General features: G+C 48.2%; 1 protein-coding gene across 1 annotated transcript in view; it reads right to left on the bottom strand.

Moving 5' to 3' along the window:
* Window positions 1-15,623, bottom strand: part of LOC140721954 (C-type lectin domain family 9 member A-like) — a 114,331-nt gene that overhangs the window by 20,453 nt on the left and 78,255 nt on the right. Inside the window, exon 4 of the mRNA XM_073036778.1 lies at window positions 246-365. Coding sequence (XP_072892879.1) covers window positions 246-365 — 120 coding nt within the window. The remainder of the gene's footprint in view (window positions 1-245; window positions 366-15,623) is intronic.

The following is a 15,623-nucleotide window of genomic DNA, read 5'->3' as shown; positions in this document are numbered from 1 at the left end:
CACGAGCGGTGAGTGCGTACAGTTATTTTCCATAGACTTGGAGAATCGAGGACTAGAGCGCACAGGTCTAAGTTGAAGAGGGAATGGGATTTAATTGGGACCCGTGTGACATCCCTTCATTACCCAGATGGTTGTCAGTCTATGGAACGAGCTGACAGAGGAAGTGGTCCAAGCAGATGGAGTACAAACACTTGGGAGTATGAGACTGACCACTCCAAAATGACGTCATAACTGTGAACTCTGACCTGTTTGTGCAGTGGTAGACAGCCCGCCGGGTCCCGAGGAAATGGGAGGATCTTCGCCCTCATCGATGCGGGGTTTCTTTTTCCGAATGGTCAGCACTGAGTAGGTGGAGTTCAGACCGTCTGGGGGAGAGAGAGAGACAGGCAGATTAGGAAGAGTGTGAGAGCGGTAGGGAATGGGGCAGAGAGTCGCGGAGACAGAGAAAAGAGAGAGGGGCAAGTGAAGGGAGAGAGCGTATGAGGTAGCGAGAGAGAGGGTCAAGGAGAGCGGGGAGAGAGAGAGGACAGAGACGTGGAGACAGAGAGGAGGCGAAAACGATGGACAGAGAGGGGAGAGCGCGATGTGGGCATTGGACAGGAAAATGCGAGAGAAAGAACGGGTGGAGAAAGGGGAGAGGGGGCAGACTGTGTCGGGGGGAGCGGAGTGAGAGGCGTGAGAGATGAATGGAGGGGAATGAGAAGGGAGAGGGAGGGCGGGCGGAGGTGGGAGAGGAATGGGGAAGCGATAACAAGAGAATTTCAGTGAGAGGGGAAAGAGCGAGCAGGGAGAGCGTCGTGGAGCGGGAGAGATGGATGGAGAGAAAGAGAAAGCGTGGAGGGGAGATGAGCGGCAAACTTCGAGACAGAGAGAGATGGGAAGAACGGGCGAGGTTGACGGGGGTATAAGAGTGAGCAGAGAGAGAGCGATAGAGAGGGAGATCGTGAGTGGTAGAGACGGTGACTGTGATAGAAGAGAGACCGGTGGGAGTAGGGGCAATGAGAGAGGACGAAGAGTACGGGACAGTGGGAGACAGTAGGAGAAATAGTGTGAGGGAGAGACAGAGGATGGAGGGAGAGGGGAGACGGTGTGATAGAAGGGGAAAGAGGAAAAAGAGAGTGGTGTTAGAAAAGGGAGATGGGGTTAAGGTTTAATACCGCGCTCCTTCTCAGCGTCTAACCCACAGTCCTGCTTCCGCACTACAACAACATGAATCGAACTGATCTCCATCACCCCTTCCCCACATCGCTTTCTCCTCATTGCGCCTTCCTCTGCATACCATGTCATCTTCCCACAGCACTCCCTGCACACTCCATCCTACGGCGATACCTCACATCCGCCCCTCCCAGGGCTCAACACTCCACACCGATCGTCAGAAAGAGAATACCCCCCCCCCCCACCTTCGCATCTCTCATGCGTTCCCTCCGTGTTATTCTCAAAATAGGGAAACATTAGGGTCAACTGTACGTTTGCCCTGAGCTCTCTCGACAGGATTGGACACGTCACTTAAACAGGGACAAACTAACAAAGATGAAACTGATCTCGATCTGTCCGGACTCGGGTTGCCGAGAGGGTCTTGAAATTAACTTCCGCGTGCAGCACATCACGTTCAGCTGGACACAGAAGATTGAGGGTCAGACACAGAGTGAATCTCCCTCCGCACGGTTCCATCACAAACTCCTGGGGTCAGACACACAGTGATGCTCCCACCCCATGGGCCTACCACACAGGACTGGAGTCAGACACCGAGTGAAGCTCCTTCCACGTTGTCCTAGGGGGCCTTTCGATAATCCAATAAAAACAGGGCAGAAGCCGTTCTTGAGACCGGTGGGACGTGCTTTCGTAACTTTCTCCCCGATGGGAGTGAGTCAGGCTGGGTTGGGTCGAGGTCTATGGTTATGCTGGTTGCTTCACGGAGACAGCAGGAAATGTAGACAGTGTCCATGGATGTAGACATGTAAGATTTCCATCTTTGGAGTAAGACAGCAGGGCGGCTGATTTGGGCAGTGTACCAGACGTGATGGATAGGGTCGAATGAGCTATTGTTGGTCTCCACTGTATAAGGGGGTGGAGCCAGGGGAGATTAGACTGATCGATTTGATTGCTGAGGACCTGTTTGGCCTGATTGGTTGGTAAAATGTACACCGACAAATACTGTCACATGATCCCAGATGGTAGATCAATCTGGGAGATGGAAGAGAGGAAGGGAGGGACGAAGAAAGAAAGGAGCGGTGATAGAGGGAGGGAGGGCGGAGATCCGGATGGTGGAAATTGAAGGAGGGAGTGAGATATGGATGGCCTGAGACCGAGGGAGAGTTGTCGGGCTAATATGATCGGGAAGGACTGATCAGGCACGGGGAGTAGATGTAATCTACCTAGAATTTAACAAGGTCTCAGATCGTACACTGCTCTGGAAGATGATGGAACAGGAGTCGGGAGGTCACGTTGCAGATGTACAATGAAGCCGCTCTTGTTCAGTGTCGATCGCCCTGATATAGGAAAGGTCACTGTGCCGGAAGGTTCACGAGCATGTTGGACTCGGGGGAGTGAGGCATGGAGAAAGATGGGGCAATTCGAGACTTTATTCCTTGGAGCGCAGGGGCGACCTTACAGAGTCGTATAAAACCACGAGGGGCGCAGGCAGGGTGAACGAGCACAGACGCTCCTCAGGTCCGGGGTATCGGGAGCTAGAGGGCAGAGGATTGAAGTGAGAGTCGATGGCGACGAAGGAGAGAATTGAGGAAACACGGAGGCTGTTTTAGAGAGAACGAAGAAGGAGAGAGAGGGGCGAGAGAAAGGGTGGGAGAGGAAATAGGGAGAGGAGAGAGAGGGTTGGGAGTGGGGGAAAGTGGGCGTACGGAGAAGAGTGGGACAGATGTGGAGATAGAAGGCCATAGATTTGTAGGAGTTTGCAGGAGAGTGGTAGGGGAGAAACCGGACGCGAGCAGAGGAGAGTGGGGTAGGAGTGGGTCAGAGAGTGTAGGGTGGGTATTGTAAGAGTGGATGAGAGAGGAGGAGGAGAACGAGGATGTTGCCGGACTCAGGGGACTGATCTAAGGAGAGAGGTCGGCCAAGTTGGGACTTTAATTCTTGGAGCGTAGTGATGACCTTACAGAGACGTATAAAACCACGAGCGGTCAACGCGTACAGTTATTTTCCCCAGACTTGCAGAATAGCCACATAACCATATAACCGTATTACAATTACAGCGCGGAAACAGGCCATCTCGGCCATTCTAGTCCTTGTCGAACGCTTACTCTCACCTAATCCCACCGACCCGCACTCAGCCCATAACCCTCCATTCCTTTCCTGTCCATATACCTATCCAATTTTGCTTTAAAAGACAATACCGAATATGCCTCTAAAACTGCTACTGGAAGCTCATTCCATACATCTACCACTCTCTGAGTAAAGAAATTCCCCCTTATGTTACCCTTAAACTTTTGCCCCATAAGTCTCAACTCATGTGCTCTTGTTTGAATCTCCCCTACTCTCAATGGAAAAAGCTTATACACGTCAACTCTATCTATCCCTCTCATAATTTTATTTAACTTTATCGTCCCCCCTCAACATTCTGCGCTCCAAAGAATAAAAACCTAACTTCTTCAATCTTTCCCTGTAACGTAGGTGCTGAAACCCAGGCAACTTTCTAGTAAATCTTGTCTGTACTCTCTCTATTTTGTTGACATCTTTACCATATTTCAGTGACCAGAACTCTACGCAACACTCCAAATTCGGCCTTACCAATGCCTTGTAGAATTTTATCATTACATCCCAACTCCTATACTCAATGCTCTGATTTATAAAGGCCAAAATACTAAAAGCTTTCGTCAGCACCCTATCCACATGAGATTCCACCCTCAGGGAACTATGCACCATTATTTCCAGATCATTCTGTTCTACTGCATTCTTCAATTTCCTGCCATTTTCCATGTATGTCCTATTTGGATTATTCCGACCAAAATGTAGCACCTCACACTTTTCAACATTAAACTCCATCTGCCATCGCTCAGCCCACTCTTCTAAATGGCCTAAATCTTTCTGCAAACTTTGAAAACCTACTTCAGTATTCACAACGCCACCTAACTTAGTATCATCTGCATACTTGCCAATCAAATTTACCACCCCATCATCCAGATCATTGATGTATAAGACAAACAACATTGAACTCAGTACAGATCACTGAGGCACACCACTAGTCACCGGCCTCCAACCTGACAAACAGTTATCGACCACTACTCAATGGCATCTCCCATCCAGCCACTTGTGAATATACTTTACTACTTCAATATTAATACCTAACGATTGAACTTTCCTAACTAACCTTCCATGCGGAACCTTGTCAAAGGCCTTACTGAAGTCCATATAGACAACATCAACTGCTTTACCCTCGTCAACTTTCCTCGTAACCTCTTCAAAAAATTCAATAAGATGTGTCGATCATGACCTTCCACGCACAAATCCATGTCGACTGTTCCTAATCAGACCCTCAATATCCAGATAATTATATATGCTATCTATATGAATAATTTCCATTAACTTACCCACCACTGACGTCAAACTGACAGGCCTATAATTGCTAAGTTTACTCTTAGAACCCTTTTTAAACAATTGAACCACATGAGCAATATGCCAATCCTCCGGCACAATCACCGTTTCTAATGACATTTGAAATATTTCTGTCAGAGCCCCTGATAATTCTACACCAACCTCCCTCAAGGTCCTAAGGAATATCCGGTCCGGATCCGGAGTTTTATCCGCTTTTATATTCCTTAACACCGCCAGTACTTCCTCCTCTTTAATCGTCACAGTTTCCATAACTTCACTACTTGTTTACCTTACCTTATACAATCCAATATTCTTCTCCTTAGTGAATACCGAAGTAAAGAAATTGTTCATAATCTCCCCCATCTCTTTCGGCTCCGCACGTAGCTGTCCACTCTGATTCTCTAAGGGACCAGTTTTATCCCTCACTATCCTTTTGCTATTCATATAACTGTCGAAACCCTTCGGATTTATTTTCCCCTTACTTGCAACCTCGTATCTTCGTTTAGCTTTTCTAATTTCTTTCTTAAGTTTGCATTCTTTATGTTCTTCGAGCACCTCATTTACTCTATGCTGCCTATATTTCTTGTACATATCTCCCTTTTTCCTAACCAAGTTTCCAATATCCCCTGAGAACCATGGCCCTCTCAAACTTTTAAGCTTTCCTTTCAACCTAACCGGAACATAAAGTTTCTGTACCCTCAGAATTTCACCTTTAAATGACCTCCATATCCCTATTACATTTTTCCCATAAAACAACTTGTCCCAATCAACTCCTTCTAAATCCTTTCGCATCTTCTCTAAGTTAGCCTTTCTCCAATCAAAAATCTCAACTCTGTGTCCAGTCCTATCCTTCTCAATAATTATATTGAAACTAACGGCATTGTGATCACTGGACCGAAGTGCTCCCCCAAAACATATACCTCCGTCACCTGACATATTTTATTCCCTAATAGAGGATCCAACACTGCCCCGTCTCTGATTGGTACCTCTGTACATTGCTGCAAAAAATCTATCCTGTACATATTTTACAAATCCAAACCAACCATTCCTTTTACGGTATGGGCTTCCCAGTCTATGTGTGGAAAATTAAAATCTCCCACAATCACAACCCTGTGCTTACTACAAATATCTGCTATCTCTTTTCTGATTTGCTCCTCCAATTCTTGCTCTCCATTGGGTGGTCTATAATACATCTATAATATATTAGACGAGCCCTCTAATCTATCCTGCCAGAGCAGCGCTGTAACATTTTCTCTGACAACCAACGCAACATCTCCCCCCCCCCTTGTCCCTCCGATTCTTATCCACACCTGAAGCAAAGAAATTCACGACCATTTAGTTGCCAATCACACTCCTCCTGCAACGATGTTTCACTAATAGCTACAACATCATATTTCCAGGTATCAATCCGCGCTCCATGCTTATCCACCTTTCTTACAATGTTCCTAGCATGAAAATAAATGCATTTAAGAAATTTTCCACCTCTTCCTCTCTGTTTACCTCTAACAGTACAAAGAAATTTACTGTCCTCTTTTTCGTCCTTCTCCCATACATCTGTTCCTACACTCTCGAGGAGCAGAGCGCACAGGGCTAAGGTGAGAGGAGAAAGGGATTTAATTGCGGAGCTGAGTGAAAATTTTCTTTTTACCCAGACGGTGGTCAGTCTATGGACGGAGCTGACAGTGGACGTGTTCGAGTCAGACGCATTGGAAACTCGGACTCTTGAGATTATGGCACGTGACCACTCCAGAATGACGTCATCACTGTGAACACTGACCTGTTTGTGCTGTGGTAGACAGCCCGCCGGGTCCCGACGAAATGGAAGGATCTTCATCCTCATCGATGTGCGGTTCCTCTTTCCGAACGTTCAGCGCTGAGTCAGTGGAGTTCAGACCGTCTGGGGGATAGAGTCGGACAGGCGGATACAAAGAGAGTGAGAGCGGTAGGGAATAGGGGAGGGTGTAGATGATAGACAGAAGAGAGAGGGATTGAGAGAAGAGAGAGAGGGATACGCGAGGGGGAGAGAAGGCGTGAGACAGCGGCAGAGTGTGAGGGAGAAGAGGGGAGAGAGAGGACAGAGACGTGGGGTCAGAGTGAAGGTGAATACGGTTGGCAGAGTGGGGAGAGCGCGATGTCGGCATTGGGCATGAAAGTGCGAGAGAAGGAATGGGGAGAAAGTGGGAGGAGGGAGGGGGAAATGGGTCGGGGAGAGAGGAGTGAGAGGTGTGAGAGAGCGGAATGAGAGGGGAGAGCGAGGAAGGTAGAAGAATGGGAGAGGGTTAGGGAAGAGAGAACAAGTGACTTTCAGAGAGGGCAAAAAAGCGTCGTGAAGTGGGAGAGAGGAGTGGATAGAAAGGAGGGGAAGGAGCGAGGGGAGATGAGCGTCAAACGGACAGAGAGAGGTAGGAATAACTGGAGGTGTGGGCGGGTTGGAATGAGAGTTAACAGAGAGAGAGAAAAAGAGTGCGATAGAGAAACCAGGAGTGATAGACAGTAACTGTGATAAAGGACAGACGGGGACAATGAGAGAAGGCGAATAGAAGGGCACAGTGGGAGTCAGTAGGGAAAATAGTGTGAGGGAGCGGAAGTGCAGAGTCGGCGAGAGGAGACGGGGTGAGAGAAGGGCAGTGAGATGAGAGAAGGGGAAAGAGGAAATAAGTGTCATCCCCCACACTTAGGATCAGACACGGATTGTAGCTCCCCCCACACCGTCCCATCACAAAGTGCATTGGTCAGGAATAGATTGATGCTCTCTCCCTCCGTCAGTACCCCACTCACTTCTCGATGGAGATCGTGAGTCCGGTTTTACGATCTGCATTTTCATGTAAATCTCACTGTCGTCCATCCTGTCGAGGATCCTCTGCGTCTCTGAGCTCAGCGAGACAAACAAACACCAGATGGGCAGCCGATAAAGAGAGGAGCCGAGAGTCGGGGGAGGAAGTGCTGGGCAGGAAGGAGATTGAGGGAGTGAGAGGGGTTTGTCTGGAGCCTGAGGAAGAGTATTGAGAGTGGGGAGAAACAGGGAGGCGAGAGTGATGGGCAGGACAGGGCTTTGCGGAAAGACGGACATGGAATACTGGGGTCCGAATTTACAACGAATATCCCACCCCAACCCCAACCTCCAGTTGATTCCTGGTTTGAGCGTCAGTGCTCCGATTGCTCTGCTTATCGCCGGGGCTTCAGACCCTCTGTGCTGTGGAAACCACGGCACCGGGACAACCCGAAAAACCCACCGAAGTAACCGAGCCCCCTCCCTCCGAGAAGACGGCAAACAATAGATTGCCATTTTTAGACACTGTAGTACTTATCAAAGAAAGCGGAGATTTAGATATTGAAGTTTACTGGAAACCAACGCACGCTGAGCAGTGTCTGAGTATTGACCCTCTTCGCCCATGCGAGTGTAAGCTGGGGGTTGTCAGTATTTCAGAGAAGTATTGAAAGCGTGCGGCTACACTGACTGGGCCGTCATACAGACAAAAAAAAATAAAAATAGCAGCGACGTCAGCCCAACAGACGGATTTCAGCAGTTCTCACAAAAACCCTCCATCACCTTCTGTCTATCAATTTCTCTCTCTGCGTCCCTCACACTCCCCTCACTCTCTCCCTATTTCTCTCCCGTGAAAGCCACTAACCCGCTTGAAATTTGAGTGTGTGTGCGTGAGAGAGAGAGAGAGAGAAAGGGCGAGCGCCTGGACACAGTTCGAACCAACATTCCCGTGATTCGACATCAGTTAAGTTCCCTCCACACCGTCCCAGCACACACTGCCCTGGTCAGACACAGAGTGAATCTCCCTCCACACCGTCCCGTCGCACACTTCTGTGGTCAGACACAGAGTGAACCACACCAGACACCGACGTAATATCTGCACCTGGTTCCATAGAACCATAGAACATTACAGCACAGAAACAGAACATTTGGCCCTTCTTGGCTGTGCCGAAACATTTTTCTGCCTAGTCCCACTGACCTGCACCTGGGCCATACCCCTCCAAACCCCTCTCATCCATATCACTGTCCAGGTATTTCTTTTAATGTCAAAAGTGAGCCCGCATTCACCACTTCATCTGGTAGCTCATTCCACACTCCCACCACTCCGAGCGCGAAGAACAACCCCTTCCCCTTAATGTTCCCTTTAAGCTTTTCCCCCTTCATTCTTAACCCATGACCTCTGATTTTTTTTTCTCCCCTCCCCTATATCCATCATAATTTTATACACCTCTATCAAATCACAACTCATTCTCCTACGCTCCAGGGAATAAAGTCCTAATGTATCCGACCTTTCTCTGTAACTCAGGTTCTCAAGTCCCGGTAATATCCTTGTAAAGTTTTCTGCACATGTGCAGAAGTTCGCTGATGACACGGCCATAGTGGGGTGTGTCAGGAATGGACAGGAGGAGGAGTATAGGAAACTGACAGGACTTTGTGATATGGTGCAACTCAAACTACCTGCGTCTCAATATCACCAAGACCAAGGAGATGGTGGTGGACTTTAGGAGATCTAGGCCTCATATGGAGCCAGTGATCATTAATGGAGATTGTGTGGAGCAGGTTAAGACCTACAAGTATCTGGGAGTACAGTTAGACGAGAAGCTAGACTGGACTGCCAACACAGATGCCTTGTGCAGGAAGGCACAGAGTCGACTGTACTTCCTAAGAAGGTTGGCGTCATTCAATGTCTGTAGTGAGATGCCGAAGATGTTCTATAGGTCAGTTGTGGAGAGCGCCCTCTTCTTCGTGGTGGCGTGTTGGGGAGGAAGCATTAAGAAGAGGGACGCCTCACGTCTTAATAAGCTGGTAAGGAAGGCGGGCTCTGTAGTGGGCAAAGTACTGGAGTTTAACATCGGTAGCTGAGCGAAGGGCGCTGAGTAGGCTACGGTCAATTATGGAAAACTCTGAACATCCTCTACATAGCACCATCCAGAGACAGAGAAGCAGTTTCAGCGACAGGTTACTATCGATGCAATGCTCCTCAGACAGGATGAAGAGGTCAATACTCCCCAATGCCATTAGGCTTTACAATTCTACCGCCAGGACTTAAGAACTTTTTAAAAGCTATTATTAATGCTTTTTGAGATAGTGATTTAGATGCATATCATATTTTTTACTGAGTTAAGTATTGTATGTAATTAGTTTTGATACAAGTGTATGGGACATTGGAAAAAAAAAGTTGAATTTCCCCATGGGATGAATAAAGTATCTATCTATCTATCTATCTATATATCTATCTATCTATCTATCTATCTATCTATCTATCTATCTATCTATCTATCTATCTATCTATCTATCTATCTTTCAATCTTATTAATAACCTTCCAGTAATTAGGTGACTAAACCTGCACGCAGTACTCCAAATGCTGTCTCACCAATGCCTTGCACAACCTTACCATTACATTCCAACTCTTATACTCAGTACTTTGATTTATCAAGGCCAATGTACCAAAAGCTTTCTTACGACCGTATCCACCTGTGACGCCACATTCAGGAAATTATGCATTTGTACTCCCAGACCCCTCTATTCTATTGCATTCCCCAGTGTCCTACCATTTACCTTGTATGATCTAACCTTGATTTGACCTTCCGAAGTGCAATACCTCACACTTGTCCGCGTTAAATTTCATCTGCCATTCTTCAGCCCATTCCTCCAGCTGGTCCAAATCCCTCTGCGAGCTTTGAAAAACTTCCTCACTGTCCACAAAACCTTCAATCTTTGTAACATCAGCAACTTTTCTGATCCAATTTGCCACATTATCATACAGATCGATATAGTTGGCCAATAACAATGGATCCAGCACTGATCCCTGTGGCACACCACTAGTCACAGGCCTCAACTCAGAGTAGCAATCCTCCACTACCACTCTCTGGCTTCTTCCATTGAGACAATGTCTGATACAATTTACTACCTCTAGATGTATACGCAGTGACTGAATCTTCCTAACTAACCTTCCATGCGGCACCTTGTCAACGGCCTTACTGAAGTCCATGTCTACAACATCCACTGCCTTCCCTTCATCCAATTCCTGGTCACTTCTTCGAGAAACTCGAATAGATTGTTTAAGCATGACCGACCACGCACAAAGTCATGCTGACTTTTCCTAATAAGTCTCTGTCTATCCAAATACTTGTAGATGCTACCTCTTCGTATTTCTTCTGATAATTTACCTACTACAAATGTCAAATTTACTGGCCTATAATTTCCCGGTTTACTTTTTGAGAATTTTTTCAAACAACGGAACTACATGAGCTATCCTCCAATCCTCTGGCACCCGACCCGTGAATATCGACATTTTAAATATTTCTGCCAGGGCCCCTGCAATTTCAAAACGTGTCTCCTTCAAGATCCGAGGGAATAGCCTATTAGGTCCTCGGAATTTATCCTCTCTGATTTGCCTCAAGACAGCAAGCACCTCCTCCTCTTTAATCTGTATAAGTTCCGTCATCTCTCTACTTGTTTGCCTTGTTTCCATAGACTCCATTCCAGTTTCCTTAGTAAATACAGATGCAAAAAAGAAAAACAATACCTCTCCCATTTCTTTTGGTTCCATACATAGTCGACCACTCTGCTCATCAAGAGGACCAATTTTATCCCTTACTATCCATTTCCTCTAAGCATACCTGTAGAATCTCTTAGGATTATCCTTCACCCCTGACTGCCAAAGCAACCTCATGTTTTCTTTTAGCCCTCCTGATTTCTTTCTTAAGTATTTTTCTTACTCTTTTTATACTCCTCAGGCATCTTATTTTCCCCCTGTTGTCTATACATGTTATAAACCTCTATCTTCTTCTTTATCAGATTTCCAATATCCCTCGAGAACCAAGGATCCTTCTTCTTATTCATTTTGACTTTAACCCTGACAGGAACCTACAAACTCTGCACTCTCAAAATTTCTCCTTTGAAGGATTCCCACTTGCCAATCACACCCTTGCCAGAGAACAACCTGTTCCAATCTACGCTTTTTAGATCCTTTCTCATTTCTTCAAATATGGCCTTTTCCCAGTTTAGAACTTCAGCCCGAGGACCAGATCAATCTTTATCCATGATCAAGCTGAACTAAAGACGTTATGATAATTGGAACCAACGTGTTTCCCCGAACACTCCTCCGTCTCCTTCGCTAAATCATTTCCTAATAGGAGGTCTTAATATTACATCCTCCTTCGTTGGTACATCTACATATTGATTTAGAAAACTTTCCTGAACACACTTCACAAAATCTAACTCATATCGACCTTTAACAGTATGGGGGTCAGGCACAGTTTGAAACTCCCTCCATACCGTCACACAATCCCGAAGTCACAAACACGGTAAAGCTTCCTCAAAGCGGTCACATCACACACACCCGGAGTCATGCACAGAGTCAAACTCCTTCCACACCCTACAGTCAGACACAGAGCGCAGCGCCTTCCGCACTTCCCCATAACACAATCGCCGGGTCAGACACAGAGTGAATCTCCCTCCACACCGTCCCATCACACCCTCACGTCATCAGACACAGAGTGAATCTCCCTCCACACCTTCCCATCACACAATCCCGGGGCCCAGACACTAGTGAATATCCCTCAACACCGTCTATTCACACCCTCACGGGATCAGACACAGATTGATGATTCCTCCAGTCCGTCCCATCAAAAACTGCCGGTGTCAGGTTATGCAGCTCCCTCCACACACTCCTGGGATCAGATACGGAGTGACGTTCCCTCCGCAACGTCCCATCACACACTCCCTGGGTCAGAAATAGATTAAGCTTCCTCCCTCTGTCTCTGCCCTATTTACTTCTCGATGGAGACCGTGAGTCCGGTTTTACGAGCTGCATATTAATGTAGGTCTTGATGTCGAGGAGGATTCTGCGCCTCTGAGCTCAGCGAGACAAATTCACACCGGATGAGCAGCTGATAAAGAGAGGAGCCGAGAGCAGTGGGAGGAAGGTGCTGGGAAAGAGGGAGACTGAGGGTATGAGAGGGGGTGTTCCAGACCCATGAGAGAGGCTGGTTGAAGAGTAGTGAGAGTGTGGAGAATCAGAGGGAGGCGAGATTGATGGGAAGGATAGAGCATGAAGGAAAAAGAGACGTGGTATACAGTGTTCAGAAAGGGGTGAAGTGGGGAGAGAGAGGGTCGAAATAGAGAGGGTGGATCCCTGCACAGAAATTAGGGAGAGAGTGAAAACACAGCGGGAGAGCTAACGGGGGGAAAGCAGGAGAAAGAGAGAGAGAGAGGGGGTGGGGGAGAGAGAGAGAGGAGAGAGAGAGAGAGAGAGAGAGGAGAGAGAGAGAGAGGAGATGAGAGAGAGAGAGAGAGAGGAGAGAGGAGAGAGAGGAGGAGAGAGAGAGAGGGAGGAGAGAGAGAGAGAGAGAGGAGAGAGGGAGAGAGAGAGAGGGGAGAGAGAGGGAGAGAGAGGGAGAGAGAGAGAGAGAGAGAGAGAGGAGAGAGAGAGAGAGAGGAGAGAGAGAGAGAGAGAGAGAGAGAGAGAGAGAGAGAAGAGAGAGAGAGGAGAGAGAGAGAGAGAGAGGGAGAGGAAGAGAGAGAGAGAGAGAGAGGAGAGAGAGAGAGAGAGAGAGGAGTTGTTCATTTCACTCGGAAGGAGAGGGCTTCACACCGTACCATCACACACTCCAGGGGTCAGAGAGTGAATCTCCCTGCACACCGTCCCGTCACACTCTCCCGGGGTCAGACTCAGAGTGAATCTCACTCCACACCGTCCCATCAGACACTCCCGGGGTCAGACACAGAGTAAATCTTCCCCCACACTGTCCCGTAACACACTCCAGGGGTCAGACACAAATGGCATCACAAACGAAAGAGAGAGAGAGAGAGAGAGAGAGGAGAGAGAAGAGAGGAGAGAGAGAGAGAGAGGAGAGAGAGAGAGAGAGAGAGAGAGACGGACCGGGAGGACCGAAGGAAGAGAGGGAAGAGAGAAAGCGCTACCCAGAGGGAGCAGATATGCAGGGAAGGGATGGTTGGGAGAGATGGATTATGGAAGTTGGTGGGAAATAGGGATGAGAAGTAGGGAGAGGGAAAGGATGGCAGCGGGGGAGGAGAAGAGTGACGGATGGTGTGTGAGAAGGAAGGTAAAGACCGGCGGCTATATTCTGACTCATTCATAGGCTTTATTGTCAGACAGATTTGCAGCGAATACCCCTCCCCCACCCCAACCGCCAGTTGATTCCTGCTTTGAGCGTCAGCGCTCCCGTTGCTCTGCTTATCGTCGGGGCTTCAGACCCTCTCTGCTCTGGAAACCACGGCACCGGGACAACCGGCAACACCCTCCGAAGTAAGCGAGCCCGCTCCCTCCGAGAAGATGTCTGAACAATAGAGTGTCCTTTTCAGACTGTGTAGTACTGATCAAAGACAGCGGACATTTAGATATTGAAGATAACAGGAAACCAACACACGCTGAGCGGTGTCAGAGTATTGACTCTCTTCGCCCATGGGAACAGAAGCTGTGGTTTGTCAGTATTTCAGAGAAGTATTGAAATCGTGCCGGCTATACTGACTGGGCCGTCATACAGACAGCAAAAAATAAAAATAGCAGCGACGTCAGCACAGCAAACGGATTTCAGCAGTTCTCACAAAAGCTCCATCAAATTCTATCTGTCGTTTTTTCTCTCTGCGCCCCTCACTCTCCCCTCCCTCTCTCTCTGTGTGAGAAAGTGAATGCCTCTAACCCGCATCAGTTTCGCTCCTATCTCCAGCTCTCTCCAATTTCCTCCACTCTCCCTCTGTCCACTGCCTTTCTGTCTCACAGCCCTCCTCACTAAGCTTTTCTTTCCGGCTGCCCTCCCTCTCTACCCATTGTCTTCCCACTCTCTCTCGCTCACAGTGAACGTTACCGGACTGAAATGTGACCGGGCCTTCTGTCGCTTTCCCGAGGGGCTGTGTGTGTGTGTGTGTGTGTGTGTGTGTGTGTGTGTGTGTGTGTGTGTGTGTGTGTGTGTGTGTGTGTGTGTGTGTGTGTGTGTGTGTGTGTGTGTGTGTGTGTGTGAGAGAGAGAGAGAGGAGAGAGAGAGAGAGAGAGAGAGATTGAGAGAGAGGAGGAGGTGTTCTTTTCACTCGGAAGGAGAGGGCTTCACACCGTACCATCACACACACCCGGGGTCAGACACAGAGTGAATCTCCCTCCGCACCATCCCATCACACTCTCCCGGGGTCCGGCTCAGAGTGAATCTCTCTCCACACAGTTTTATCACACATTCCCGGGGTCAGACACAGAGTGAACCTCCATGCACACCGTCCCATCACACCACTCCCGGGGTCAGACACAGAGAGAATCTCTCTCCACACCGTCCCATCACACTCTCCCGAGGTCAGACTCACAGTGAATCTCTCTCCACACTGTCCCATCACACACTCCTTGGTTTAGGCACAGAGTGAATCTCCTCCACACTGTCCCATCACACACTCCCGGCGTCAGACCACAGAGTGAATCTTCCTCCACACCGTCCAATCACACTCTCCCTGGCTTAGTCACAGAGTGAATCTCCCTCCACACAGTCCCATCTCACACTCCCTGGGTCAGAAAGAGATTGAAACACTCGTCCTTCGTCTCTGCCCCATTCACTTCTCGATAGAGACCGTGAGTCCGGTTTTACGATCTGCATTTTCATGTAAGTCTCTGTCGTCCATCTTGTCGGGATTCTCTGCGTCTCTGAGCTCAGCGAGACAAACAAACACCAGATGAGCCGCAGATAAAGAGAGGCGCCGAGAGCAGGGGGAGGAAGTGATGGGGAAGAGGGATAATGAGTGTGGAAGTGTGGTTGGTCTTGACCGATGACAGATTCCTGGTTTGAGCGTCCGCTTTCCCATTGGAATGCTTTTCACCGGGGCTTCCGACCCTCTGTGCTCTGGAACCACGGCCCCGGGTTAAACCGCAATCTCCCTCCGAAATAAACGAGCCCCCTCCCTCCGAGAAGACGTCAGAACAACAGTTTGCCATTTTTAGACTGTTCAGTTCCTTTGAAAGAAACCTGACATTTAGATCTTGAAGTCTACAGGAAACTAACACACGCTGAGCCGAATCTGAGTTTTGACTCTCTTCGCCCATGAGAACATAAGCTGGGGTTTGTCAGTAATTCAGAGAAGTATTTG

The sequence above is a fragment of the Hemitrygon akajei genome, unplaced genomic scaffold (genome assembly GCF_048418815.1).
Source record: "Hemitrygon akajei unplaced genomic scaffold, sHemAka1.3 Scf000065, whole genome shotgun sequence".
Lineage (NCBI taxonomy): Eukaryota > Metazoa > Chordata > Chondrichthyes > Myliobatiformes > Dasyatidae > Hemitrygon > Hemitrygon akajei.
This window is presented reverse-complemented; position numbering and strand designations above follow the sequence as displayed.